Raw genomic sequence first — 26866 nt, 5'->3', positions numbered from 1 at the left:
ATTTATTTATTTGAGAGAGAGAGAGAGAGGGTGAACAGGGAAGGGCAGAGGGAGAGGGAGGAAGAAACTGAAGCCGACTCTGCGCTGGGTGCCGAGCTGGACATGGGGCTCGATCCCACCACCACAAGATCGTGACCTGAGCTGAAACCAAGTCAGACGATTAACCGACTGAGCCACCCAGGCGCCTGTGAAAAAAACTTTACTCCTGAAGCTTGCTATAACTCTTCAGAGAATTCTCAGTAAAAAATTATGTTTCTATTCCATTAGTTTTGTGCCAGAACAATTTTTAGTCCATGGAGTGTGCCTGTGATTAAAGAATCTGTTGCAAGGAATGTTTCTTACCTCAGTGTTTCTGACCTATTAGATATTACATGTGAGCATACTGGTGTCTAGTTTATGTTTGTGTCGAACAGCTGGAGAACTCATGGACTAGTTAGAGGCTTTTGTTCCTGGAATAACAGTTTTCTAACTGAAATAATGTTCCAATATTCCTTGGAAGTTGAGGAAATGGCTTATACTAATTGCCAGCAGAGAATAACTAAGCTAACATAGTTAATAATAGTAATAATAACTAAGCTAACCAGGTGGTTGCCAGATAGATTTTCTTGGAAATGTATTCTTAATGTTTAACTTTTTGAATAGACCTTTGCATATTTTGAAGTAATGTTAAGGCAAAATGTTAACCTTTGTTATTTTACATGTAGAAATGGAAGGTTTTGTACAAAGACAGTAGTGTTATAAATGTTATCTGCTAATTACATATACTTTCAACAATTAAGAAATCGAACTCTGTGTTACCTCACCCTTCCTGCCCCACCACACACACACACACTCACACTCACACACACTCTCACACACACATGCACACACAATACCTTACATACACACAATACCTTATGTACTCATTAACTGTTTGCTGAAAGAATTGAACCCATGTCAACTACACTAACATAACTCAAAAGATGTTTAAGTACATTGGTCTCCCATTCAATAATGACCACCATTTGGTAGTAATAATATTTGATGTATGCAAGAAAAGCTCTCTTTAGATCCTAGATTTACCTGTAACTTCTGCTAAGAAATTCGTGTTTTCTCTAACAATAATGGCTTTAGCCTTATCCCTGTATTTGAGTGACTCTGGGCCCTTACTCTGAAGGCAAGAGGTGGTTTGATTTATCAGAGGTGAAACAAGGTGAAGATGAAACAACAGACAAATATGCTTCAGGCATATGCTACCAGGCAAACCAAAATCTTAGCCCCCTCCATTCCCTCACTCCCATCTCTGCAGACTTTACACAACTGGGAGCAGTGACATTGCTTAATAAACGTTCCCTGACTGCTGTCAGCAGCCTGTCCCCTGCCAAATCCAGTGTTACCCAAAGCTCAGAAACATATGGTGTACCAACTGTACCGGAACAATAATCATTCAGTGTTGCTCCAGTCTGTTTTAGTCTTAGTTTAAAAAAGGAAAAAAATAGTGGCATTGACGTAAGGACATTTCCTTTCCATTTCTAGCTGCTCTTTGTGATTGTGTGTTTGCTTTCTGTGGAGGAGGTGAAACATCTAGAGTAAATCAATGGTTTGTGACTAGAGACCAGAGTGCTAGACATGATCTACCAACATTTGGTGCTATCTTGATAAAAGCCACCTGTGCAGGCCAGCTTATTGGGCTAGAAAAATAAACTTGGGACTGAGGAAGGCACGGGAGACCTATTTGGGGTACTGGTGGTAGTTCTGACCTAAACAAAGAGAGCTGGAAGGAAAAGGATCCTTAGGATTTTTTTTTTTTCTCAACAAATTCCAAACAGAATGAATAAAATAATCCCATATATGGAAACATTAACTCCTTTGGTCTAAGTGTTGATGGGTCTTGGTTCTGGAAGGCTGCAGAGTACAAAGGAAGCTGAGGCCACACTTCCTGACACAGGAATGGAAGACTTTCCCAGCTTCTTTACAGGATTTGAGAAAGTGCACAGTAGAGAAGCACTGAGAGGAACCAGGAGTTGACAGGCCTGGATTTCCTGGAAACAGTATGGCACCCAGGAGTGACAGTTGCATATGTGAGCAATCTGTTCTGAGCAATGACATTTTTAAGGAGACCACACTAGTTGATGTGGAAGCAACTTGTAAATTAGATTCTTTACAAGTTATTTATTGTCACACACTGTGCCCATTATTGTATGGCTTTTGGCAACCTAGCCAGCTTGGGCTCTTAGTTTTCCTGTCACTTTCCCTCTAGTATGTAGACACCCTTAACTACTTATCATTCCCTGGAAATGGCCGTACTTTCATATCATCAAGTCTTTCACGTGCTTTTTGTTTTTGCCTAAAGCATGTACATCTCTCCCATTTTGTTTCGCTATTTCAACTGTGAATTAGGACAATTCAGGACAATTGTGATTATTTCTGAGAAACCTTCATGTCATCTACATATATTAGTCATTCTGGTATTTATGTTGATAACTTTTTTTTTTTTTTTTAAGAAAGGGAGAGAGAAAGGGGTGGGGGCAGAGGGGGAGAGAGAGAATCTTAATCAGGCTCCATGCCAGCACAGAGCCCAACACAGGGCTTGATCTCACAACCCCAAGATCATGACCTGAGCTGAAATCAAGAGTCAGAGTTTAACCAACTGAGCCACCCAGGTGCCCCTATGTTGATAACTTTTATACATTTCTTTATTAGTCTGTAGTGGCCCAGAGTATCCTTTACTTTTTTTTTTTTGTAGTTGCATGTTAAGTTTATTTTTTTTTAATTTTTTATTGTTATGTTAATCACCATATATTACATCATTAGTTTTTGATGTAGTGTTCCATGATTCATTGTGCATAACACCCAGTGCTCCATGCAGAATGTGCCCTCTTTAATACCCATCACCAGGCTAACCCATCCCCCTACCCTCCTCCCCTCTAGAACCCTCAGTTTGTTTTTCAGAGTCCATCGTCTCTCATGGTTCATCTTATCCTTTACTTTTGATTGTCCCTCTGCCTAGAATGCATTCCCTCTAGATATCTACATGGCTCTTTCTCTTAATTCATTCTGGTTTCTGTTCAGATGTCACTACCCCAGGAAGTCTCCTCTGGCTACTTTAGCATAAAAGAGCATCTCTGCTTTCTGTCCCCTTTCTCTGTTTTATTTATCTAATGTAATACTTATTTTTGACATTTTATTTACCTGCATGTTTATTTCTTGATTGTCTCTTTCCCCCTGACTTAATAGCAGCTCTGATTGTTGTATCACCATGCCTAGAACAACCTGGCACAAATTAAATACTTGACAGCTATTTGTTAAGTGATGGAATAAATGAATATTTGCTTTCCCCATTTGCCTTATAATTCATTCTTATAGTCATTAGCATCTAGTTCATATGTAATTACTCAATAAGTGTATGATGAACAAATGAATGCATAATTTCAACATTAAATGCGAGAGGGCTTAGCTACTACCAGTAGGAAAAAAGATTCTTGTCCTTTAGAATAAAATATCCTAGAATTAAATATATAATAGAATTAATATTCATTCTAAAAGAAAAAATCATTTGGGATCTGAAAATGAAGATAAGCTAGATTCTCTTCTAGTTAGCTCTGAAACCTATAGCCTTTTGGGTTTCTAATGTTGATACAGTTTTAGGTTTTTGAAAAGTAGTCATATTTGCCACTTTAATGTATTATAATAGAGAAATAAGAATAATATATATATAAGGTAATTAGAGAATAATACAAAAGTTATTTTAATGCCAAAATGAGTAATGGCTGCTAATTGTAATGACTGTTTAGACTAATGAGAGGTGGTAGTCTGTAAATATTTATTATGGTTTAGAGTTGAAAGAGACGCTAGAACATCTGGACTAGCTGTCTCGTACAGCTGAGCAGAATTAGGTAGGAGATGTGAATGATTTGCCCAAGGTCACAGGATTTGTTAGTGGTTGAGTTAAAATTACCCTCAGGTCTCTTTCATAATACTAAGAGTTGTAAGAGTGTGAATAACAGACACTTTTGTGTACAGTTTGCAGAATTACAAATGATTGCAAATATTCTTGCTGGCATTCTAGTGTCATGGATCAAAAATTTAAACGTGCAGACCTTTTTAGGAGCAAAAGAGAAAGTCAGATCACTATGCTAAAATAAATGGATAATATTATTCATCACTTTATGTTTAACATAAGAGCAAAGAAAATTGGAAATAAATTACTAAACAATAGCCTGTTGACTAAATATCATTGATTTCTAGTATGGTAATTCATTAAATGTTTATTGTGTGTTATTTTTAAGTCTGTGTATAATAGACCTAAAGAGACAAAAAAGATATAGTCATTGCCTAGAGGAAAATCCTTCTGGTCTGCAGACCAGCAAACTGCTGGTTATAGTTTGAGATGAAATAAGGACAGAAATGAAGAGTCGGTATCTAGAAACTTTTGTGGTTTGATAGAGTAATTTTATGTCTGTTGGATCTGATGATAAGAAATTTGGTCTTATATTTTATATGGTTTCTTTAAATTTTATTTTCCAGTAATTTGTCTTTATTATAGATTACAGAAGAATTGGTGTAAGGCAGATTGGGGAAAAAGTTTTCCCCACAGATAGTGTTCACCACAGATAGTTTGAGGAGCATTGCTGGAATGCTGGTATGGAAAGTTACATACACACGTGGAAAGTTAAATAGTAGATGAGAGAGAGGGCTATGCCAGTTCTTTATACCCTTTCTCTGAATTCAGTATCAAATGGAATAGGCCCTTATTAAATATTAGTGATTTACACTATGAAGATTTTAGGAATTTTGTAAAAGTAAGTCCCTGGTTTTTGTTGTTGTTTTTTTAAATACTTAACCTGCCATTAGCATGTGAAGTCATGATTTTGTACCACATTAAATAGTAACTCTGCTTTGAGTTCTTAAATTTTCTTGATGTCAATGGATTTTTTTTTTTTTTTTTTTTTTTTGGTTTTGAAACATCTTTAGCTGTGGGTTTTGAAGGGCTTGTGAATTTTTTTCTTCTGTCATGAAAGTATGCTGCTACTGGTAGTTTAGGAACCACGCTTTGAGAAACACTGTTTTAAGGTTTCATTAAATCATTCGTTCTTAACATTTTTTTTGGTCATAGATGCCTTTGAGAATTTGGGGAAAACTATGGACTGACTCAATGAAAATACATGCGAAGTTGCGCACAATTTGCATACAATTTTAGGGGATTCGTCTCATCCTCAAACAGAACCTAGTGAGGAGGGAGGGTTCAAATGTATGAATTTCAGTGTTAATCTGTTCTCAGGTAAACTAGAGTTGATCAATTCATTTTTAACCTTTAACAAATGACATTTGTTACCATTTTCCTTATTATAAAGTGGACTACATAGAAACACAAATTTCTCTGTAATTAACAGATTTGTTTGATTTAAAGATGTTTGTATATGTGTTTTTTTTTTTTTAATAAACCACCATACTTTTCACATTTCTGGTAGAATTATATTCACACATTAACTACAAAGCACATTAAATCTCTGGGCTTAAACACATATGGATTAGCTGTAGAATGAAAGTGTTATGTGGTGTCTTAATAGTGAATTACAGTTTAAGAAGGCACGTTTCTATTTTATTAGGATGCTGGTAGAGAAGAATAAAGATGTTACTTCAATAAAGAAGGACTCATCATGGAAAAGAGATTTAGAGTACTTGAACAAACAGTGTTAAGAGCAGCCCTGTGTTTGAACTAGGGAGCTCAGTGGCTACATAAGGAAAGAGAAGGCATAATCACCCTCTTATTTCCCTTTGGTTTTGTGAGGCATAATGACACGTACTTTGAGGTATTCTCTTCATTGCTACCATATAAGGTGTATTCTCAGACTTTTGGGTAAAACTGATTACAGTTTGACTCATAAGCCAAAAAAGAAGGCCCATAGTTAAAGTAACCACTGCTCACATGGGTAAGGAGTTTACAAATTTACTCACAGAGAGACATCAGTGATTGTTTTATCTCACCATTCTAACATACAAAAAGCCAAATGATTTTATTTCGCAGAAAAGAGTATTAAAATGAATCCAAAGTAGCCTCAAATTTTAAAGGGGCATGTTCACAGACATCCAAAGTAGAGATTAGCTTTTTATGTGTAGTTGAGTAAGCATTTACAGGCTGGTTGAGGTGCCAACACTATATAACAATAAACAATGTACGACAGAACAACTTTAAGTGTTGAATGTAATATTGTAAGGCAGGTTAATAAGTACTGGAGTGATAGTAAATGCATTGGGATTTGAAAAAAGCTTAAGGGATACGTTTGAAAAAAATCAGTACTTCTCAAATGTTCTTTACTTCTGCTCATTTTAGTGGTTAAAAACACCACTTTTGTTTATTTGTGATATTCGGTCGACGATTGAGTAACACTCATCTTTCATCAAGAAAACAAGTTCTGTGAGTTCTCTATGTTGGGGTAATGCTCATACATTCTTATGTGTTTTTTGAAGGGTAGCAGTGCAAAAGTCAAATCCTTGGTGTTCTGGGAAGTATGTGGGAGATAAACACCTAGAGACTTTTAACCAGAGGCTCTTAAGTCTGTCTTCAAGTGTTTTCTCCTATAGTAGGTACTAGAAAGTACATTTTAAAGCAAAATTAAAGATTGCCTGTTACTTAGGAGTTTTTCAAAATAAGACTTTCCTCAGTGCTTTTCTCTGCCTCAAGAAAATTCTGTTGGTTAGATTGATGTAATTTTATTGGTATATTTATCCAAATTTTGGTAACAGCAGTGTTAGAAAAATAGCATCTTTATTTTCCCATGGTTTAGTTCCCATGGTTTTTGGACATGGGAAATTTCTGGTAGTGTTTCTTTCTATAGCTGTCATATTTATATATTCCTTTTTTACATGTATTAAGTCTGAGGGCATTCTTGTCATACCCATGGTGTTAGGGTCATACATTTGTAAGCATTCCATATTTGTTGAAAGTATGCAGAGGTTGAAAACTTGCATGTTGGTTTGGCTCATTATATAGGTACCTGTCTCCTGCTTGTTACCCACAGAATATAATAGGATAATTACCAAAGTAATTTTAATTTTGCATAAATTGTTCTTAGTAAACATCTGACTATTAAAACGGTGTTATCTATATTATAAGATGGTCTCTGTAATATACTTGGGTATATATATCTTTAGTAAATCATTTCTATTGCTAACATCTATTTTCTGAGGTTTGTGATTGCTGGCTTATTTCCAAGGGAAGGCATATGGAGGTTTTTGTATGCATATTGAGATTCCCTATGATTTGGAAGGGTACATTTCATTAGAGAATTCTAAGTGTTGCAGTCACTGTTGTGGCTAAACATTTTGCCTCTTTTTGAAAAACCTTAGGGCAATGTCGCAGCTATATTAAATGCTCATTTTTTTTTTTTTTTAAAGAGATGGAGAGAGAGGGTGGCGCGGGGCAGAGGAAGAGGGAGCGAGGGAATCCCAAGCAGGCTCCATGCCCAGCGCAGAGCCCAAAGTGGGGCTCAGTCTCACAACCTTGAGATCATGACCTGACTCAAATCAAGAGTTGGATGCTTAACTGACTAAGCCACCCACACATTCTTAAATGCTTATTTTATTTTAGATTTTATTTATTTAACTGAGAGAGCACAAGCAGGGGAAGTGACAGGCAGAGGGAGAAGCCTGCTCCCCGCTGAGCAGAGAGCCTGATCTGGGGCTTTATCCCAGGACTCTGGGAACATGACCTGAGCTGAAGGTAGATGCTTAACTGACTGAGCCACCCAGGAGCCCCTAAAATGCTCATTTTATTTATTTTTTTTGAAGATTTTATTTATTTGACAGAGAGAGACACAGCGAGAGAGGGAACACAAGCAGGGGGAGTGGGAGAGGGAGAAGCAGGCCTCCCACTGAGCAGGGAGCCTGATGCAGGGCTCAATCCCAGGACCCTGGGATCATGACCTGAGCTGATGGCAGACACTTAATGACTGAGCCACCCAGGTGCCCCTAAAATGATCATTTTAAAGAGAAATCTTACGCAGTTAAATTTACTTAAATGGTATCTGCCATATTGGGTTCTAACTTTTAAAAGTGAGAGCTCTATAATGCTTTCATTGATTTTGTTTTTTGCTACAAGTTCTGTGATTGTTTTGTTTCTGTGATGTACTTGCTTTCAAGAGGTAATAGCTACCTGGAAGGGTTAGTCTAACAGGTATATCTCTAATTCCTTGTGAATCCCAAATAACATACTTCTTGTGGATAAGATAAATGTTCTATTTAGTGCATTTTTGAGATTTTTGTTTAAGTGGCATGCTCTCTTGAGATATAGTGCTACTTTTCTCTCTTGTTGAAAAGTTGTGTTGTTTTTTGTTTTTGTTTATTTTTTTAAAGATTTTATTTATTTATTTGACAGAGAGAGACACAGTGAGAGAGGGAACACAAGCAGGGGGAGTGGGAGAGGGAGAAGCAGGCTTCCCACGGAGCGGGGAGCCCGATGCGGGACCCGATCCCAGGACTCTGGGACCATGACCTGAGCCGAAGGCAGACGCCCAACGACTGAGCCACCCAGGCGCCCCTTGTTTTTGTTAAGATTTTATTTATTTATTTGACAGAGAGAGAGACAGCGAGAGAGGGAACACAAGCAGGGGGAGTGGTAGAGGGAGAAGCAGGCCTCCCACCAAGCAGGGATACCAATGTGGGACTCGATCCCAGGACCCTGGGATCATGACCTGAGCCAAAGGCAGATGCTTAACGACTGAGCCACCCAGGTGCCCCTCTTGTTGAAAAGTTTTAAGAAGAAAGGCTCATGGGTGGCTCAGTTGATTAAGTGTCTGACTTCAACTCAGGTCATGATCTCAGGGTCCTGGGATGGAACCCTGCATCAGGCTCCCTGCTCAGTGGGGAATCTGCTTGTCCCTCTGCCCCTCCCCCTGCTTGTGTGCACGCACATGCTCTCTGTCCCCTCTCTCTTTCTCTTGCAAATAAAATCTTAAAATATATATATGTATATATTTTTAAAAAGTTTTAAGAAGAAATGCTGCTGGAGCCACACATTTGCATGGAGGCTAAGCATTTGGGGGAAGTTTAGTTACAAATTTTATTTGAGTACAAAAAAGTTAATGACAAGTTTAGTGACACATATTGGTATTACTGTGAGTTAATTGGCTCTAAATCATAGTTATTAATAAGAGTCATTTAGGTTATTTTAGTTATTCAAATCTAAGTATAAAATCTTCTCTTATTATTTTGATGTTCAGTTCAATTTAAATATTATTTTATGCATGTGCACATGGAGGTACAACAGACCCAGAGACAAGGCCTGGATCTAGTTTACCAAACCTAGAATACCTCATGACCCTTTCTTCTCTCGTAGTCCTGGTTCCCTATTTTTAGCCTCTGTGCTTTCTTGGTTGTTGTTTTTTTTTTTTTTAACTTCCTGTCCCATTTCAAAGCTTCTTCACCAATATTATCTTATTGATTCTTAATCTTTGGCCTTTTGGTACAGTGGCAACACCTAACTGACCTGGGAAGGGGTGATATGAGGTCACTGTCCTATGAGAATGGAGTTTGGAAAATTCAGAATTGGATAGTGGTAAGCAGAGAAAGAGGACATGGAAAGCTGGTTCTGATCCTGTAGCATATCGAGCTCTGTTGCTGAATAAAGGAAAACTTAAGGCTTAGAGAAGCCGAAGGAATAAAGTGAATGAAGAAGGGATATTTTGTCTTTATTTATAGAGGGAAGGGGCAGTCAGAAGGTCTGACTGGTCAGTTTGAAAAGCTGTCTTCTCTGCCCTGTCGGTCCTTGAAACAGGCATCCAGCCTATGTGAATTGGTAGCATGGCATAATAATAATAATAGTGAACATTTATTTTGCATTGTGTGGTATATGCTATGCTGGTGTTTTATTTGCTCAAGCAGTCTGTGAGACTGGTGGAATTGTAGTCCTCATTTTAAGGAGAGGTAGATGAAGCTTAGAGAGGTCTAGTAAATTAATGTCACACAATCAAGAAATGGCAGAGCATGAATATGAACTCATGTTTGCCTGATTTCAAAGCCTATGCTCTGTACTATGTTCTTATTTGCTGAATGGACATAGGCAGTCCCTTTGAAGCTCTCTTTTCCCATCTGTAACTATCTGATAATGGCAAAGAAAGATAAAATGTTTCTGAAAGTTGCTTATTTACTGTTGTTGCTCAGTAAATAGTCTGAATTACTTTTCTGGGCCATTTCTTTCTCAGGATAGAAAAATGTTACGTGAGGGGTGCCTGGGTGGCTCAGATGGTTAAGCGTCTGCCTTTGGCTCAGGTCATGATCCCAGGGTCCTGGGATCGAGCCCCGCATCGGGCTCCTGCCTCAGCGAGGAGCCTGCTTCTCCCTCTCCCTCTGCCTCTCGCCCTGCTTATGCTTTCTCTCTCTCTCTCTCTCTCTCTCTCTATATATATATATATATATATCTGTGTTTCAAATGAATAAATAAAATCTTTAAAAAAAAACAAGAAAAGAAAAATGTTACGTGAGAAGAGCTACTCTAAAATGACTGAAGAACATTTGCCTTTGGGTATTTCCTGGTCAAAGTCAGATGGGGGAAGCCCAAGTCTTGGTGCCTTTCATCCTTTCCCATAACACACACACACACATGCACACACACACACACACAATCTACCCATCTGCTTACTGAAGACTGGACTTGCTTTTCAAGAGAAAACTTCTTGTCATCCATAACTGTAGTATAAAAGGGTTACAATGAATCCCTAGAGGTTTTAGTCCAAGTATAGGTGATTGATATTAGAGCCTTTCTCATCGAGGCTAATGGGGAGGCTCAGTAGAGATATCATTCCCTTGAAGAGCATATAGTTGTCCTGGTTTACCTTCATTTCTGCATCAGTAAACAGAAGCTCAGATGTAGTCCCAACATGTGTAGCCATGTGTGCTTGCAACTTGAGACCACAAAGCAGTGTTTTTAAAGAAACATACAGCTACAATTAAGTTTATGGAAAATTGGACAACAGTAATAAAAACGCATCTCAAGATCAAAGGAGAAGCATTTGCTTGTGATTAGTTTGATTTATGCTGAGCTTGACCCAGGAGCCTCCAACTACTGCTTCCTTCCTACACATTGTGCATTTATGAAATACACCTACACTTAAGGCTGTCATATAATATGTACAAGATTTACTGATGACAGAAAGTTTTTACTGTTTCAAATGAATGCAAGCTATTTAGATTGGCAAAAACAAAGAAAAAATGAACTATGAAAATAATGAGTGACCTTGTAGTTTTTCCTTAGCTGCTAACAATTCATAATAGTGCTACATCCTACCCAATTTAAGGGGGGAAAAAACATTTATCTTTCTAATGACTGGATGGCTCGAGGAAGTGGGGATAAATGAAGCTCATAGGAGTAGATAGTGAGATACCGTCTTTAATAAATCTTAAATTTGTTTCTATGCATTGGGCCTTTCCCACTTACACATAATAGCATTAGTTCAGGCTCTTCATGTTCTTTAGTTTAAATTGTGTGAATAGAAAACCCGTGTATTGAATACTAAGATGGTTGGAGATTTAGAAAAGATGTTATTATCAAAACCCAAGATAATTAATATTACTGGCCTCAAAAAACTATAGACAAAAAGGAATTTGTTTGACAGTTTAAATAGTATGAAAGATTAGATGGGCATTTGTTTCCATTTCTGATCATTGATTGAGAAAAGGTTGTGATTAAATACAATTAATCTCGCTCTATCTGTCTATGAGAGAGAGAGACAGAGCATGACGAGCTGGGGGCAGAGAGGGGCAGAGGGAGAAGGGGAGAGAGAGAATCTTAAACAGGCTCCATGCTCAGCGCAGAGCCTGACGTGGGGCTTGATCTCACGACCCTGAGATCATGACCTGAGCTGAAATCAAGAGTGGGATGCTTAACCAACTAAGCCACCCAGGTGCCCCACAATTAAGCGCTTCCTAATGCTTGTTAGATAAAGATATCGAGAGGAGTTGTGACATCTCTTTGAAGGTCCTAGGAAAAATATACCACTAACTATCCAAAATGGATTTACTTTGTTCTATTAGAAACGTGGTTTGAGTTTTGACCTTACTTAGACCAGTTCAGCCTAATGATTAATCAAAGATTCTCATTTTCAGATTAGATCGATTTTTCTCTCTTTGATGAATTAAGTATATTTCTCTAGAATTTAGCATATTAAACTGATGTGCCACTTTATCGATTTCTTATTTATGATGGGTTAATTAGATATTTTTCTAATATCTACAATATTCAAAGTTCTTAGAGAGGAGCAAATTCTAAAACATGATCTCTGACTTTATAGAGCTTGTTTTAAAGTTGGAAACAGGTTGGTGACAAATTACAGATAGCTCGCAATTCAGGCTTTAGCTTTATTCTAGATTGTAGGAAGCAAGAAGGTATTTGAAGTTTTTTCACCCTCTTTTTATAAATAGTTGACATGATTGGAACTCTCTAGTATGAAGTGGTAATAGGGCCACCATTATGGAAATGTGAAGATGGAGGAAAGAGGGAGGAATATGGAGAGTTTGGTGGCAGGAGGTCTTTAGAAAACTCTTGTGGTACTTAGTAGGCAAGGTCAGGGTGACATATTGAGTATGGATTAGCATGGGAGAGGAATGAAAGGATAGATTCAATTTAGTAATTTCCCTAGATGTTGGTACCTATGGAAGAGGCGGAATTCACAGGGGCTATAGGATTTCTGTGCTCCACCATCTAAAAATAAGGGTGGCAGTTAGAGTAAAAGCAATCCTAAAAGGATAGATAGTTCTGAGAAGTTGGATTTGGACATCTTGAGACCATGGGCTCTTAGAATCTAGCAGGCATCTAGAACAAAGGAGTAAGAAAAGTTTTACCTAGTTATGACATTGGATTTGATTAGATTATTTTCTTTCTACATTGTTCATTACCTTTATGTTACTACTGGATGAGCGTATTTAAATTGCTTTTATTGGGTACATTTAGAGGAAATGTCCATAGGTTTCAATTTCTATTTTAAGGCTACCTTAATGTGAGAAATGATGAGGTAATTTAGCTGTGTTCTATTTCTGATTATCTGTCTATCTGCCTGCCTGCCTGTCTGTTTGCCTGCCTGTCTGTCTGCCTATCTATCTATTTACCTACCCACCCATTACCTATCTATTTTAATGCTTTACCTAAAATAAAGGTCAAGCATTGGCTAAAATAAAATCTGGGATAAATTATTTGATACTTTCTCTCATCAGGATTCAAATTTCAATTCATTTGCTCAGTTTGGAAGGGAATAGATTTTCCTTTGCTCTGTCAATGAAATCTTTCAGATTTAACTCTTTTTTTTAGGATTAGATCTATACCTTTGTGCAGACAGCTCACAGATAAACTTTTATTTATTTTTTATTTTTTTATTTTTATTTTTTTTTAAAGATTTTGTTTATTTGTCAGAGAGAATACAAGCAGGGGGAACAACTGGCAGAGCAGGCAGAGGGAGAAGAAGGCTCCCCGCTGAGCAGGGAGCCCGATATGGGGCTTGATCCCAGGACCCTGGGATCATGACCTGAGCCGAAGGCAGCCGCTTAACTGACTGAGCCACCCAGGCATCCCTTATTTTTTTTTAGAGATTTATTTATTTGAGAGAGAGAGAGCCGGGGGAGGGACAGAGGGAGAAGAGAATCTAAAGCAGACTCCCTGCTGAGCATGGAGCATGATGCAGGGCTTGATCTCAGGACCCTGAGATCATGACCTGAGCCAGAACCAAGAGTCAGACGCTCAACAGACTGAGCCACCCAGGTGCCCCAGATAGATAAACTTTTAGGGGCGCCTGGGTGGCTCAGATGGTTAAGCATCCGTCTTCAGCTCAGGTCATGATCCCAGGGTCCTGGGATCGAGCCCCATATCGGGCTCCCTGCTCAGCGGGGAGCCTGCTTCTCCCCCTCCCTCTGCTTCTCCCCCTGCTCATGCTCTCTCTCTCTATCTCTGTGTCTCGAATGAATTAAAAAAAATCTTAAAAAAAAAAAAAACTGGAAGGGACCTTTGAGATCATTTAATACAGCCCCTATATTTCTCAGGTTAGTTATCTGAAGTCAAGGAAATAATAATAATAGCTAACATCTATTGAGCTCTTGTCTCACCTAATCATTATAACAACCCTATAAATAAATCCCATAGAAAGCAGTGGCATTGCTGGCTTTTAGGAACAGTTTTCTTTGGTTCTCTGCATTTGAGAAGAACAGTTCATATTTCTGTTATTAAATTAAGTGGTTTCTTTATATTTAAATTCATAAAAAGAAATAGTGGTCATTAAAAGACAGCTACACCTGTTAATGTTGTAAAACTGTATCTTTTAATATAGTTACTGCTGTTTTTAGACTTTTTTCCTACCCTACACAGCTTTCATATTTTAATAAATATACCTGCCTTTATAGTATTTTAAAATATACTTAATAAAGTTCTGTCTTGTTTTTTTCTTGATCCCTTGATTGTGAAAACTAGTCCATTTAATTTTTTTGAATTTTGGAACTACTTTGTCAATCATATAATATATAATAAATAGTGAATATGTGTACATATATATAATATAGCTATGTTGATAAGTGTGCTGTGAGTTATATTTTGATCTGCTTTGTTACTCTGGAAATTTTATTTCTTTAGTGTCAACATACTACTAATTTTTCTTGCCCTTAAATATCTTGGCAGCTAAGAGGATTGTTTCTGTTAGTGTAAAGATGAAAATAAAATCCTGATATACTATGTATGTGATATACTATGTATGTGATAGGAAATATTTCATTCGAAAGTTTTGAAATCTTTTTTTACACTTTGTGTCTGTGAGATTTTGTATAGCTTTGATCAAATAGGTATTTTTTCTTACTAATTTCAAGAATTTTTTTAGTCGCTTGATGTATTTTAAAATGAATTTCTAATTATGTAAAATTTTAGTTTTTCCTAATTTCACAGTTTATTTTGTTTTATTTTTTTAATTAAGTAGGCTCCATACACATCGTGGGGCTCAAACTCACAACCCTGAGATCAAGAGTCCCATGTTCCACCGACTGAGCCAGCTAGGCGCATTTCACAATTTAAAACAAATGCCAGTGTTAAATAATAAATCTGTGGTATCCATTTATTCAATATATATTTAGTGAAGATCTGTAGTGTGCCAGGCACACTTCTGCCATTAGGAGAGAGTGGAGAGGAACGCAGACATGAGCCTGTCTCAGTGGATCTAATCTTCACCACTATTTTCTTGATTTTAGATACAGATACTTATTCTTATGTACTAAGATTGGTCTGCCTTGATCATTATTTTTAAGGAAAGAGTTTGATAGCTGATGGTAATCAAAACCTAACCTGACTGAATATTCGATATCTATTTTATTTATTGCTTTGCTTTCAAATTGTGAATTCCAGTACTCAGTTCTTGTTTAGTTTGTGGAGGGATATATTTTTTATTTTATTTATTTATTTATTTTTATTTTTTAAAGATTTTATTTATTTGAGAGAGAGACAACAAGCATGAGTGGGGGGAAGAGCAGAGGGAGAGGGAGAAGCAGACTCCCTGCTGAGCAGGGAGCCTGACAAGGGGCTCAATCCTAGGACTCCAGGATTATCATGACCTGAGCTAAAGGCAGATGCTTAGCCTGACTGAGCCACCCAGGCACCCTGGGATATATTTTTTAATCAAGAAGTAATTTTAGGGGCGCGTGGGTGGCTCAGTCATTAAGCGTCTGCCTTCAGCTCAGGTCATGATCCCAGGGTCCTGGGATCGAGCCTCGCATCGGGCTCCCTGCTCCGCGGGAAGGAAAGCCTGCTTTCTCCCTCTCCCACTCCCCCTGCTTGTGTTCCCTCTCTCGCTGTGTCTCTCTCTGTCAAATAAACAAAATCTTTAAAAAAAGAAGTAATTTTAGTAAAATGTTCTCCAAAATATTTAGTTTTTTTATTTTTAAAAAATTGTGGTAATCATAAAAGTTAACCATTTTAACTATTTTTAAGTGTACAATTCAGTTGCATTAAGTACAGTTACAGTGTTGTACAACCATCACTGCTATCCATTTTCAGAATTTTTTCATCATTCCAAAGAGAAACTGTGTAAAATCCTTTACTTTTAAGTATTTGAGGAATATTCGTTATTTTCTTTTTTGGGTGAAGTCTCACTTGTCTTCCAACAACTCAATATTCAGTGTGATCTACTTACAGTTACTGAATTCTGAGCTTGTCATTGAATTAGAATGGTTTCTTTTGATTTGTACTTGTTCCATGTTTCTAGGTATGTATTAAAATTGCATCATGTTTCATTTTACTGTAATTTTTTATTTGTTTGCTTCTTTTGGAGCAGTGAAATAGATACATATGAACTTTGAAGGATATCAAACTAAGTTATGTGAACACATAGGAAATTGTTTAGAGAAGGGAAGAAAGATTAAGGATTAAAGACTGTGGTACACAAAACCGTCTGACAGTCTCAGACACAACTGGTTTCCTTCCCCTCCTACTAAATGCCTGGAGCAGGAAGCACATCTAGTGTAAAAGATCCTTGGGTCTGTGATCTAAAAGAATTCAGTGCCCCAAACACTGGGTAGGAATTGGACTCTACAGGAAAGATTGTTCAGGAGATCCTCTGCCTGTGTTGCTCTTTGTGCTCAAACAAAAATACAGCCCTTTAAAGAGTTTTAAGCATTATTTCGAGAAGAGTTTAAATACCCTATTCACATGACAGATGTTAAAATGTAGTTTCCTTGGCTGCTTCTCTTCCTCATTCATAACAGTCATACGTTGCTGTTACACAATAAAGAAATGGAGAAATTATCAGGGAACCTTTTTCAAAAAATTCTTTCAGTTTTTTAGAGAGCAAATAGGAATTTAAGAAAGTAAACATGAAAGTCATTTGAATTTTAACTTTACCTGTTAATCAAGATAACTTTTTATTACTTTTTCTAAAAGTATATTAATATACTTTTAATACAAACAAAAGTATAATTTTCATGTGTGTTTATTATTCTGTTTTTTAAAGAGTGACATTCCTAATGAAATATATTTATTACAGCTCAAAGATGGTGGCAAAGCATCCCAGGCAAATGTAAGAATAGGTGATGTGGTTCTCAGCATTGACGGAATAAGTGCACATGGAATGACTCATCTTGAAGCCCAGAACAAAATTAAGGGCTGTACAGGCTCTTTGAATATGACTCTGCAAAGGTAATTTGCACTTTATTTGCCTCTGAGAGAGAAAACAATACTGAGGAGTGTGTTTTTGTGTATCTGATTTGTGGTGGTAACTAGGAAGTTTCTACTACCATTGTTTCAGGTAGATAAATTAATAAATATAATGGCTTTTAAATTGAGTAATCAAACAGTATGAAAAATTGGTGAAGGCTTTGGATTATTTCCCCATAAAGAGGCATGTCATTCATGTACTGATAAAAATTGTGTGTACAGTTTTAGAAAAATCTAAGAATTCCTGAAATTTCTCAATAGAGTACAGGCTAAAAATTCTTATTTATAGGGTAAAACTTTTGGTTTTAATATTCTGAGCAGTATATTAGAAGGTATTCTTTTAAGATATGGTTTGGCTATTCTTAGTATGTCTTTTGCCCTTTTATCCCTGGGTAGAAAAAATATTTTTACATTTGAAATGCAGATTTTCTGAACTTACTGTTTTTGTTTTTTAAAGTTACTCTGGCCTCAGTTATAGCATAGCTAATCATCTCATTAATTATAATATATCAGGCATTTTGAGCATTTCAACATTTGACCTGCCTTGAAATCATGTGGATTGCTTGTTAAAAATACTGATAGGAATCAGAATATCTGAAAGGGCCAAGAAATATATTTTAGTAAGTTCCCTATGATTATTATGAATTCTAAAGTTGTAACTACTGCAGTATCTTGGGCCCAGGGGAAGGCAGATGAGAGGGAATGAGGAGAGAGTGACTGAATGATAGCTTTCAACCTTTAAGGTTTATAGGGAACGTAGCTATCACTTACCAGCTGGATATGGAAGATTTTAAATAAGTCTTGTTTTTGATGATTACAAAAGTGTTCTCTAGTTCTATAAAATTTGGAAAACATCGTTTTTCCCCCCCAAAACATTTCAGAGGCTTCTGTAAATTATTGTGTATATTGTTAATTTTTAAGAGGGGAATAACATATATGGTACTAAATATATTTGGCTATGGAACCTTTTTTTCTCGGAGCCTCTCCTGAGACTATTTAAAGGATATATACAGGGTAAGTTATGTACTTCTCTGGAAGTGTATCAGTTTGGTCTTAAAACTGAATAGGAGAAATTTTTATGAACTTAGACTTACAGATTTACTTTGATGTAACCGGTCCCTCCCCCCAACCTTTTTTTGTGTGTGGGAGGGAGAAATTCCTGTCAGTGGACTGTTCAGTCAATGGTTATTTGTGTTTAAATTTTGATAGCTGTTAGGTATATGTTTTAATGCATATAAAGGAGTCAAAGAGAAAAAAATAACCTTGCTAAAAAGTTCTATTTTTGTAGTGTCCTTTCTATTCTGTGTACTGTGATCTATAACACAAAATTATTGTTACTAATTAAATGATAAGTAGTCATTTTTATTTATAGTCGTTTTTACTAAGTATGAATTTTGAAAGGGTACCATGAAATCAAGAAGCTTAGATATTAGATTAGAAGCTTAGATGTATCTTATTTTCTTTTGAAAATACTTCTGAGTCCCATAAGAATAGATGAAAATCAGATGTTACCTTGTTTGTATACATTTCCAATTTAAGTAATCTGTTAATGACCCTTAATAAAGATTCTTTTACGCTACTTAAATATGAAATTTAACAAACCAAGTCATTCTAAACATTTGGAGATACTGCTTGATCTTGTCTTCATATTTCTGAATATAGATAATCAGGGCCCAAAACAGGAGAGAGAATTTTAGAGTCCCGTTGTTATTCATTGTAATTCTCAAGTTTTTGAACACTTGTGTTAAGTAATGTCAACCGGAAAAGAGATTTGCATTTAAAAGAATTTATGGTATAACACTGACAATACTACTGGGGCACCTGGGTGGCTTAGTCGGTTAAGCGTCTGACTCTTGATTTCAGCTCAGGTCAGCTCAGGTCATGATCTCAGGGTCATGAGATCAAGCCTTGCATAGTGCTCTGCGCTGTGTGTGGAGCCTGCCTAAGATTCTCTCCTTTCCACTCCCTCTACCCCCCACCCTACTCTCTCGCATGTGAGTGCTCTCTCTCTCTCAAAAAAACCCCAAAAAAACAAAAAAACAAGCCCTAATAACAATACTACTGAAGAAATACTTTTTGCCTTTCAAGGAAAAAAATGAAACTTTGAAGAGTTAGTTTCAATCTTTCCCTAAACTAAGTTGTTTCTTTTCCTAAGTTCTCTCTCATATGGAAGCAAATATTTTTTCTTCCACTTATTTCTGAATTTGACAACAGCATCCTTAATTGGCCTCCTGTTACCTTACCCTTTTTATTCCATCTATTAACCAACCAGACTGTTTTGTAGTCTCCTTCCAAACTGAATGACCCACAATAGTACTTGTGCCATGTCACTCTTTTCTTCTTAAACATGTACTTTTCTTCGTGAACATGTAGTATTTCCCTTTACAGACTTGTCATAGTTCAGTTTCCCTGGAACAGGAACCTGAGATAGAATTCATGTACAAGTAATATATTAAGAGAGGTCCTTGAAATGGTACAACGAAGTGAGCGAAGCAGGATTGGGAAGAAGAAGAAACTGAGAGGATGTGGTTTCAGGGGTATCTAGCCTCAGCTTGATCCAGGAGGTAACTTTGGTACAAAATTGTACCACAGAGGCTGTCTTGCCTTGAGGCAAGGGAACAGGGTTTTTGTCCCCCCTCTCTTGCATTTGTTAGTCAATGGCCACCAGTTTTCCTGGAAATGGATGTGTGTGGATGTGTGTGCATGTACATGCAGGGTGGAGGGAAGGAGGTAGCTTCCGTTGCTTACACAGAAAGTTGCTGGTGTGAACCTTTAGCATTTCATGAGTGGCTGTAGCAACCTGGTAGAAGGGTTCCAGGGGACCCAGGCTGGGTACCCAGCATGTGCTGAGATTCCATCCAGACTTGAGTCCGCTTAATCAGAGGATTAGGTTCCCTGTGATTTAGACTCAAATTGTCCTCCCCAGATCATCACTACTCATCAGTGAGTACTATCATTTTATTTAAGATAAGTTTCCTACTGTTCCTCACCTGCCTGTCTGTCCTCTCATGAAATTCACTTCATCTGAGATGCCTACTCACCTCTTCACTGCCAACACAAGCCTCTACATCCACAAAGCCTATGTTGAACCTCATTGTCTACCTGTTGTCTTTTCTTACTTTTGCAACTCATTCATTTTCTCCCCCTCTGAACTCCTATGACAAGTTTATACCATTTGATTCAGAATTTAATTATGTGCTAGGTATAACCAGGAATAACAAGGCAAATTCCATGAGTCATGCAAATAAACCTAGTAGTAATAGTCATACCTAATACTGTCCATGTATAGTATAGTATAATAATCACTCCATGTATATTAGTTCTGCTTCTCCAGCTAGACTCCTTGAGCATCTGAGCAAGCAGATGCTTGCTTAGATCATGTTTTTTGCATGATCTGTGTTTAACAACATCTTGTATAGTTTTATGTTCTTAATGTCTAATTAATATTTGATGGGTACCAGCATTAATTCCCAAACTTGGAATCACTTATTTATTTCACAAGTAGTTTTTGAGCTTTTAGTATGTGCCAAGCACTGTTATAGATACTGGGGACATGCAGTGAGCAAAACAGACAAAAATCTCTGCTTCACAGTGCTTGCCTTTTATTGAGTAGAGATAGACAATAAACAAGTAGTAAAAGCATGTATTACATCCCATGGTGATAAGTGGTATGGGGAAGAATAGAGCACCTAAGGGAGATAAGGAGTGCAGGGGTAGGGAATTGCAAGTTAAAATAGAGTGGTCAGAAAAGCTTCAGTGAGAAGGTTATTGGATATGTGGGTCATGTGTGTCCTAGGCAGAGGGAAGAGGTGGCTTAGTGACCTGATAGAGAGTCCAGTAGGCCTGGAGCAGAGTGAGAGAAGGTGGGTGAGTGAAGGTAAGAGATGAGGTCAGGGGGTAGCAGGAAGTGGCTTGAGATGGGACAGAACTTATAGAGCCTTGTGGGTCACTGTAATGTTTGTAATCAAATTTAAGTTTTCCTGGACCTAAAAAAACTGTGAGATAGCCTTGAAGAGTTGTAGCTGCCCGGCCAGATCTACAGCAAGGTCTGGGAGAGAAATGACTTCATTATTGGAAGGAGGGGCTGGAAGGAGGAGCAGACCAAACTTCCCACGTCTTGGTCGTGGTGGCACTGCCTTTTCCTTCTAACACTGTCAGAAACACTGGGTGGTTGCCACTTTTGCCGAGTTCTGCTCACCTCTACCCAAGAATGCCGAGGGGGAGAAGATAAGAGAAAAGCCATTTTTGTTTTTGAAATGAAAGTTACCAGCAATTCTGTTTTGTGAATTTTTTTTGCACTAAGTATTATTGAGATGTATCAACTCATTAAATAAATATATAGTATATACACTTAATTGATTTCTTTAGGCCTAACCTCAATATCTGAGAACAGGATTTAGATAAGAAAAAGTAAGATAAAGATGCTTGCTTATGATTAAGGTTGTTTTGTAACTTTTTTTCTATCTAGTCTAATTCGGGGGTATTTAATAAAGCAAACATATTATCTCTCTGTGATATCCTAAAAAGATAAGACTTGATTCACTGTGTTCTGGGTATCTAATGAATATGGAGGTGTGGAAAATTTTATTTTAATCTGTCTTTTATCCTTGGAGTAGGATTGGAAATTTATTTCTTTCTTTTTTCCTCCTGCAACTGCAACTGATTCTGAGTACAACTGGACAATGAAAAATTCTATCTGAAATTATTTTTCCTCTTGGTGAAATTAGGCAAATAGCAGTATCCTTATTTTTAAATATCAATTGCATTTTGCCTATACTTTTATCCAAGTCAAAGTGGATCATTTTTAAAGTTATATTTCAGTTAACAAAAGAAGAAAATTACTTTCTAAAGCTTTGATGTTGAGTAACTATTAACTAACTACGTTAGAATTGGATTCTATGAATAAGATTTTTAACTTTCATTTTATTTCAGTAGTATTCTGCATAACACAGATAAACTTGCTACTAACTTACTGTATGAATTGAGGCAAGTCACTAAACTTCTGGTAGTTAATTTTCTTGACTATAAAATGAGGTCATGGGTGATTTCTAAGTTCCCTTAAATTCTGGTTCTTGTTCTGATTTTTCAGCTGTAAATGGATAAGTTCCCTAGAGCTTGCTATTAGATCAAACTTAGGTTTGCTTATTTTGGCTGAGAGAATCAGGAAATTGGACTTTCTTCATTGGAATTATCTTAAACTGTGCCAGGTTAGCAAAGTGACTTGTACTATTCTGCTGACTTTAAGGTGAAAGGTAGGTCAGATGGATATTCAAATGGCATTTAATCATAAAAAATATTTTATACATTTTCCTTATTTTATATTTTTAAATTAATCCTCTCAGAATCACAGAAAAAAATTATATACGTATAGCTTTTCTAATCTTCTTTGTTTTTTTACATTACTGGTAGTGACAGGTCTGTGATTTGTTTTTTTGTTCCTTAGGCTTCATTTAGTATATAACGTATTATGATTGGAAGTGAAAGATCTAGAAGGATTGAGTTTTGAAAAATATTGATGTACTCTCTTTCTACCTCCCCCTTCTTCCTCATCCTTCAAACAACAACAACAGAGAAATTGTCAGATGTCCAGTAACTAATACTAATGAATGACAGATTGGAATAATTTAATAGGTTCATTGAATTACAAGAAAAAAGTAGCTGTTTTACCAGACCAAAGCTATTAGCCATCTTTTGTTTCATTTTAACAGATTGCTTAACATTTTATTACTGTTAGCTTTATGGATTCCACTCTGCTCTTTCACTAAGAGCATAGAGGCAGGATTTTAGAAAGTATTTTTTTTTTTAAATCAAAATTTTCTGTTCTCTGGGATATTTGAATTTTTGTGAGTTAGAAGACATTTAGTTGGATTATCTTTTAATTGGAGTTGCACATTGCTATTCATATGCTTTTCTAATTTCTGTTCTGCAATTTAGCTTTTACTGTTTTTTGTTTGCTTGTTTATGTTGGTTTTAGTTTTGTTTTTTAATTCTTAAGTGCGAGGATGACTCTTTTTCAGAAGGACTGAGTCTGATCACATCATCCCTGTCCGCACCATTAAAATTAGCAGTGCTGCTTAGGAAAGGGGAAGACAAGCATGCATGGACATCTCTTTTTTGCAATCCTTTTCACAAATATAATTTGGACTCAAATCATCCTCCACAGATCATCACTACTACGTCCATTTTTCAGATGAGTACAGTATGGCTTCAAGAGTTTATGTGATTTGCCTAACAAATCCAGGTCAGTTCAAAGCCTGTGCCCTCCCACATTCTTTGTTGTAGCAGTGGACTTAATGACTCTAGTATCCTAATAAAAATTTTTGGTAAGACAGGATGGTAACACAGGAGGGGTAACTTTTTGACTCTTTTGCTTGTAAGCAATCTCATCTCTCTGTCCAAAATGTCCCTTTCATTTGCACTCTCACCTGTCAGTATTCTGTAAGTAATATTATACCTAAATTATTTTCTATGTGTTTCATAGACCCTATATATTAGAATGAAAAGGAAGAAAAAAAAAGAAGGCTAAATAGATTGGTGGACCTCTGGATGAGAGCATTTATTTGAATACTGGCTTGTGTCTATGGTTGTGGGTCCTAAATGAGAATGTGATATTTCAGTTTTCCCTTCTAAATTTGTAACCCTGTTGACTGTATTTGCTAATTTATTTCTGTATTAAAGTTTGAAGACTTAGTTCTTGAGCAGGCTTCTACCTGTGTACTCCATGAGTAACTAAAGATTCAGCAATTAAAAAAATATATTTTTAGGAATTTTTAGGGCTCTTTATGATACCCATTGGAAAAGAAACCATAACTGTCAGTCAGCAAATCAGTCAGCAGGCATAGAAGGGAAGTATTTATCTTACATCCCTTTTTCTTCAGTTCAGTAGGGGTAAAGATTGTTGAAACTGAACTTGAAGGCTTAAGTTAGTTCTTTTTTTTTGACAGTCTATAGCAATTTGACAACAGATTTGGTAAATATAAGTTAATCAGAGTGTATTTTGCATTTTGAAATTCTTCCCTTTGAACTTTGTATCTTGAAAGTTGTGGTTATTTCTTAACAATAAAAGTGTTTTTTATTCCTGTGAAGGAAAAATTATTTTAATCTGTAATCCTTTGGGAAACCAATCCTAGGAAATAATACATTTAAAGACCTGTTTAATTATAAAGCTTTATTGAAAAATTTTAATATGTAGAATTGTTTGTAGGTGCAGAATTTTTTTTTTAAACGCCATGAAACAGATAGGGGAATGGTAATAACACTGGCTTTGACATTAGGCAAACTTGGGGCAAACCTTGGTTCTACCACTTTCTGGGTGTGTAACCTTAGGCAAGTTATGTGACTGAATTTCAGTCAGCCATTTGTTATTGGGCATAGTAATAACTGCTGTCTAGGACTCTTATAAAGGTTAAGCAAATTAGCATATGTAAAGAGCCAAGGGCACAGTAGAGGTAAGTTTCTCTCTTCTTCCTTCTTTCCTCATGGTAAGTATTAATATAGTATCTGTTTTACAGATACTTCTTGGAGATCATATTTATTTTGTTTCTTAGCAACCAAATGGGTGTGACTGGAAGGAAACAGCGAGAGAATGAGAGGGCAGTCTGGTAGGTAGGTATGTGAGAAAGTCAGAAAGATCATCTTAAAAGTTAGAAGAAAGCATTTTTTAGTCAAGTGAGTGATTTTTGATTATACAGTTGTAATTAAAGCTTTTGAAAACAGTGGAGTAGATACAAACATGCTTACCGCCAGCTGACGACTGCTTTGGTTCAAAATTATTGCCTTAACCAGTAATTTACGGCAGTGAAGAGAAACCAGTACACACCTAGCCTTGTTTATTCTGCTAATGTCTCTTGTTCTCCTTAGAGGAACAGTGTAGATACAATTCTTTTTCACTGTGGCTTAAGTCAGAAAGACAAACAAAAAAAATGACTTTTTTAAATCTCGCGCAGCCAAATTCATATGTACTGCCTGTAATTTCCTGAGTAACATATTAAAATCAAGTTAAATTACTAACTTTTGGGCTGTGTTTTTATGATACTTTCAGAAATCATTTTTTATAACCTTTTAGAACGTTACTCAAGTTCAGTTGAAAAATCAGTGTTCCACATTTTTAAAAATTGGACTTTTCCTCAGGTTTGCATTATGACTAGCAGCCATAAGGGGTAGACAGATAATAAAGAGAGTGATTTATGATTTCTACTGTTAAGGAATTTGTATCTATTCGTTGGGCTAAGAAGAGACAGGAAGTGCCACAGGGCTACAGGGATCCCACTGAAAGCTGAAACTTGGGCTAGGCTTTTAGGTGAGCATGTTGACCAGTTGCAAATAGAGATAAGAATAAAAGGAAAGGTGGATGAGAATAGTGCTTTGCAGGGCCTAGACACTGAGGTATTATTAAAAGTTTTGACCCGAAAAGTGACATTTTCAGAATAATATTTAGTGAGACTGCTTGGAAGAAGGTGGAGAGACACACAGAGGCAGGGAGACTGGTTAGGCAAGTATTGCAGTAACTTGGCTACATGAGGGCTTGAAATGTAAAACAGGTTAAATGAGAGAAATTAGAACTTGAAGAGTAATTCTAAAAGTCACAGTAGTGGGGTAATATGAGGAAAGAGGGAAGAGCGACCCATGGTCCAGATTGTTAGCCTTCTGGACCCATGCTTTGTTCTCTTTTCCTTCCCCCTGCTAGTGTACTTACTGGAGCCTAGCTTCTGCTCTTGTCATGTCACTCACTGAAAGTGCTGCACACTTGGGTGTCTCACAGACTCTTCCATCTTTTTAACACAGTCAGAACTGAGCTTACACCTTCTCTCACCCATTTGCATTGCTTGCTGCACTGATCTTGGTGAATGGCCCACCATCCACCCTATTACCCAGATCAGAAAGACTCATTCCTTGTCTGAACCTCCCACATTCTTCTCTAACCACCTGTTGAGTCACATTTGTGTATATCCCCAGACAGGCTTCGAAGAGAGTAGAATAAATTGGCATGGCCCCAGGGTGTGGTGGTGGCAGAGCACCTAGTCATAAGGCCTAGATCTTAAAAGGAAATGTTTAAGTTCCATTTGTTTAGCATGTACTAATGGAACACTTGCTATGCTGATCACTGAGGATAAGAAAGAAGTCCTCATACCTGCCCTCAAGGAGCTCACTGTGCGGGGATCTCGTTTCTAACCTTAAATAAGGACCTTTTTTTTATTTTTAATGTCAAATATTTTATGGGCAGCCTTTCCCCTGTTACATTAAGATGATAATTGTATTTTTAATAATTGCAGATTTCACAAATTTTGTATTCAGATAATTGTATTTTTAGTAATTGCAGATTTTTTTTTTTTAAGATTTTATTTATTTATTTGACAGAGAGAGACATAGCAAGAGCAGGAACACAAGCAGGGGGAGTGGGAGAGGGAGAAGCAGGCTTCCTGCAGAGCAGGGAGCCCGATGCGGGGCTCGATCCCAGGACCCTGGGACCATGACCCGAGCCGAAGGCAGACGCTTAACAACTGAGCCACCCAGGCACCCGCAGATTTTATATTGTATTGCAGTTTTAAATGAAGAGGAAGATTTTTTACATTTATGTACGAGAATCTACGTTTATTTAAAAATCAAAATACATGCACGATTTAAGCAGGCTTTAAGCTTTTAGTGCTTAGTACACAGATGAATTCATGGCTCACCTATGAGAACTTAAATCTGTGTGCCAGTTACCCCCACTGGCCA

The 26866-nt window shown here is 36.9% G+C and overlaps 1 protein-coding gene across 3 annotated transcripts in view; it reads left to right on the top strand.

The window, feature by feature from the left end:
• PDLIM5 (PDZ and LIM domain 5) overlaps nt 1–26866 on the top strand; it is a 202678-nt gene that overhangs the window by 50473 nt on the left and 125339 nt on the right. For all 3 annotated transcript variants that reach the window (XM_028117814.2, XM_028117813.2, XM_088021106.1), the window contains exon 3: nt 16980–17131. In XM_028117814.2, the coding sequence (XP_027973615.1) occupies nt 16980–17131 (152 nt within the window). The remainder of the gene's footprint in view (nt 1–16979; nt 17132–26866) is intronic.

This window comes from Eumetopias jubatus, unplaced genomic scaffold (assembly GCF_037043125.1).
Source record: "Eumetopias jubatus isolate StellerSeaLion01/CBP00866 unplaced genomic scaffold, mEumJub1_p1.0 scaffold_2, whole genome shotgun sequence".
NCBI lineage: Eukaryota > Metazoa > Chordata > Mammalia > Carnivora > Otariidae > Eumetopias > Eumetopias jubatus.
Note: the sequence above shows the minus strand (reverse complement) of the source record. Positions and strands in the feature narration are given on the sequence as shown.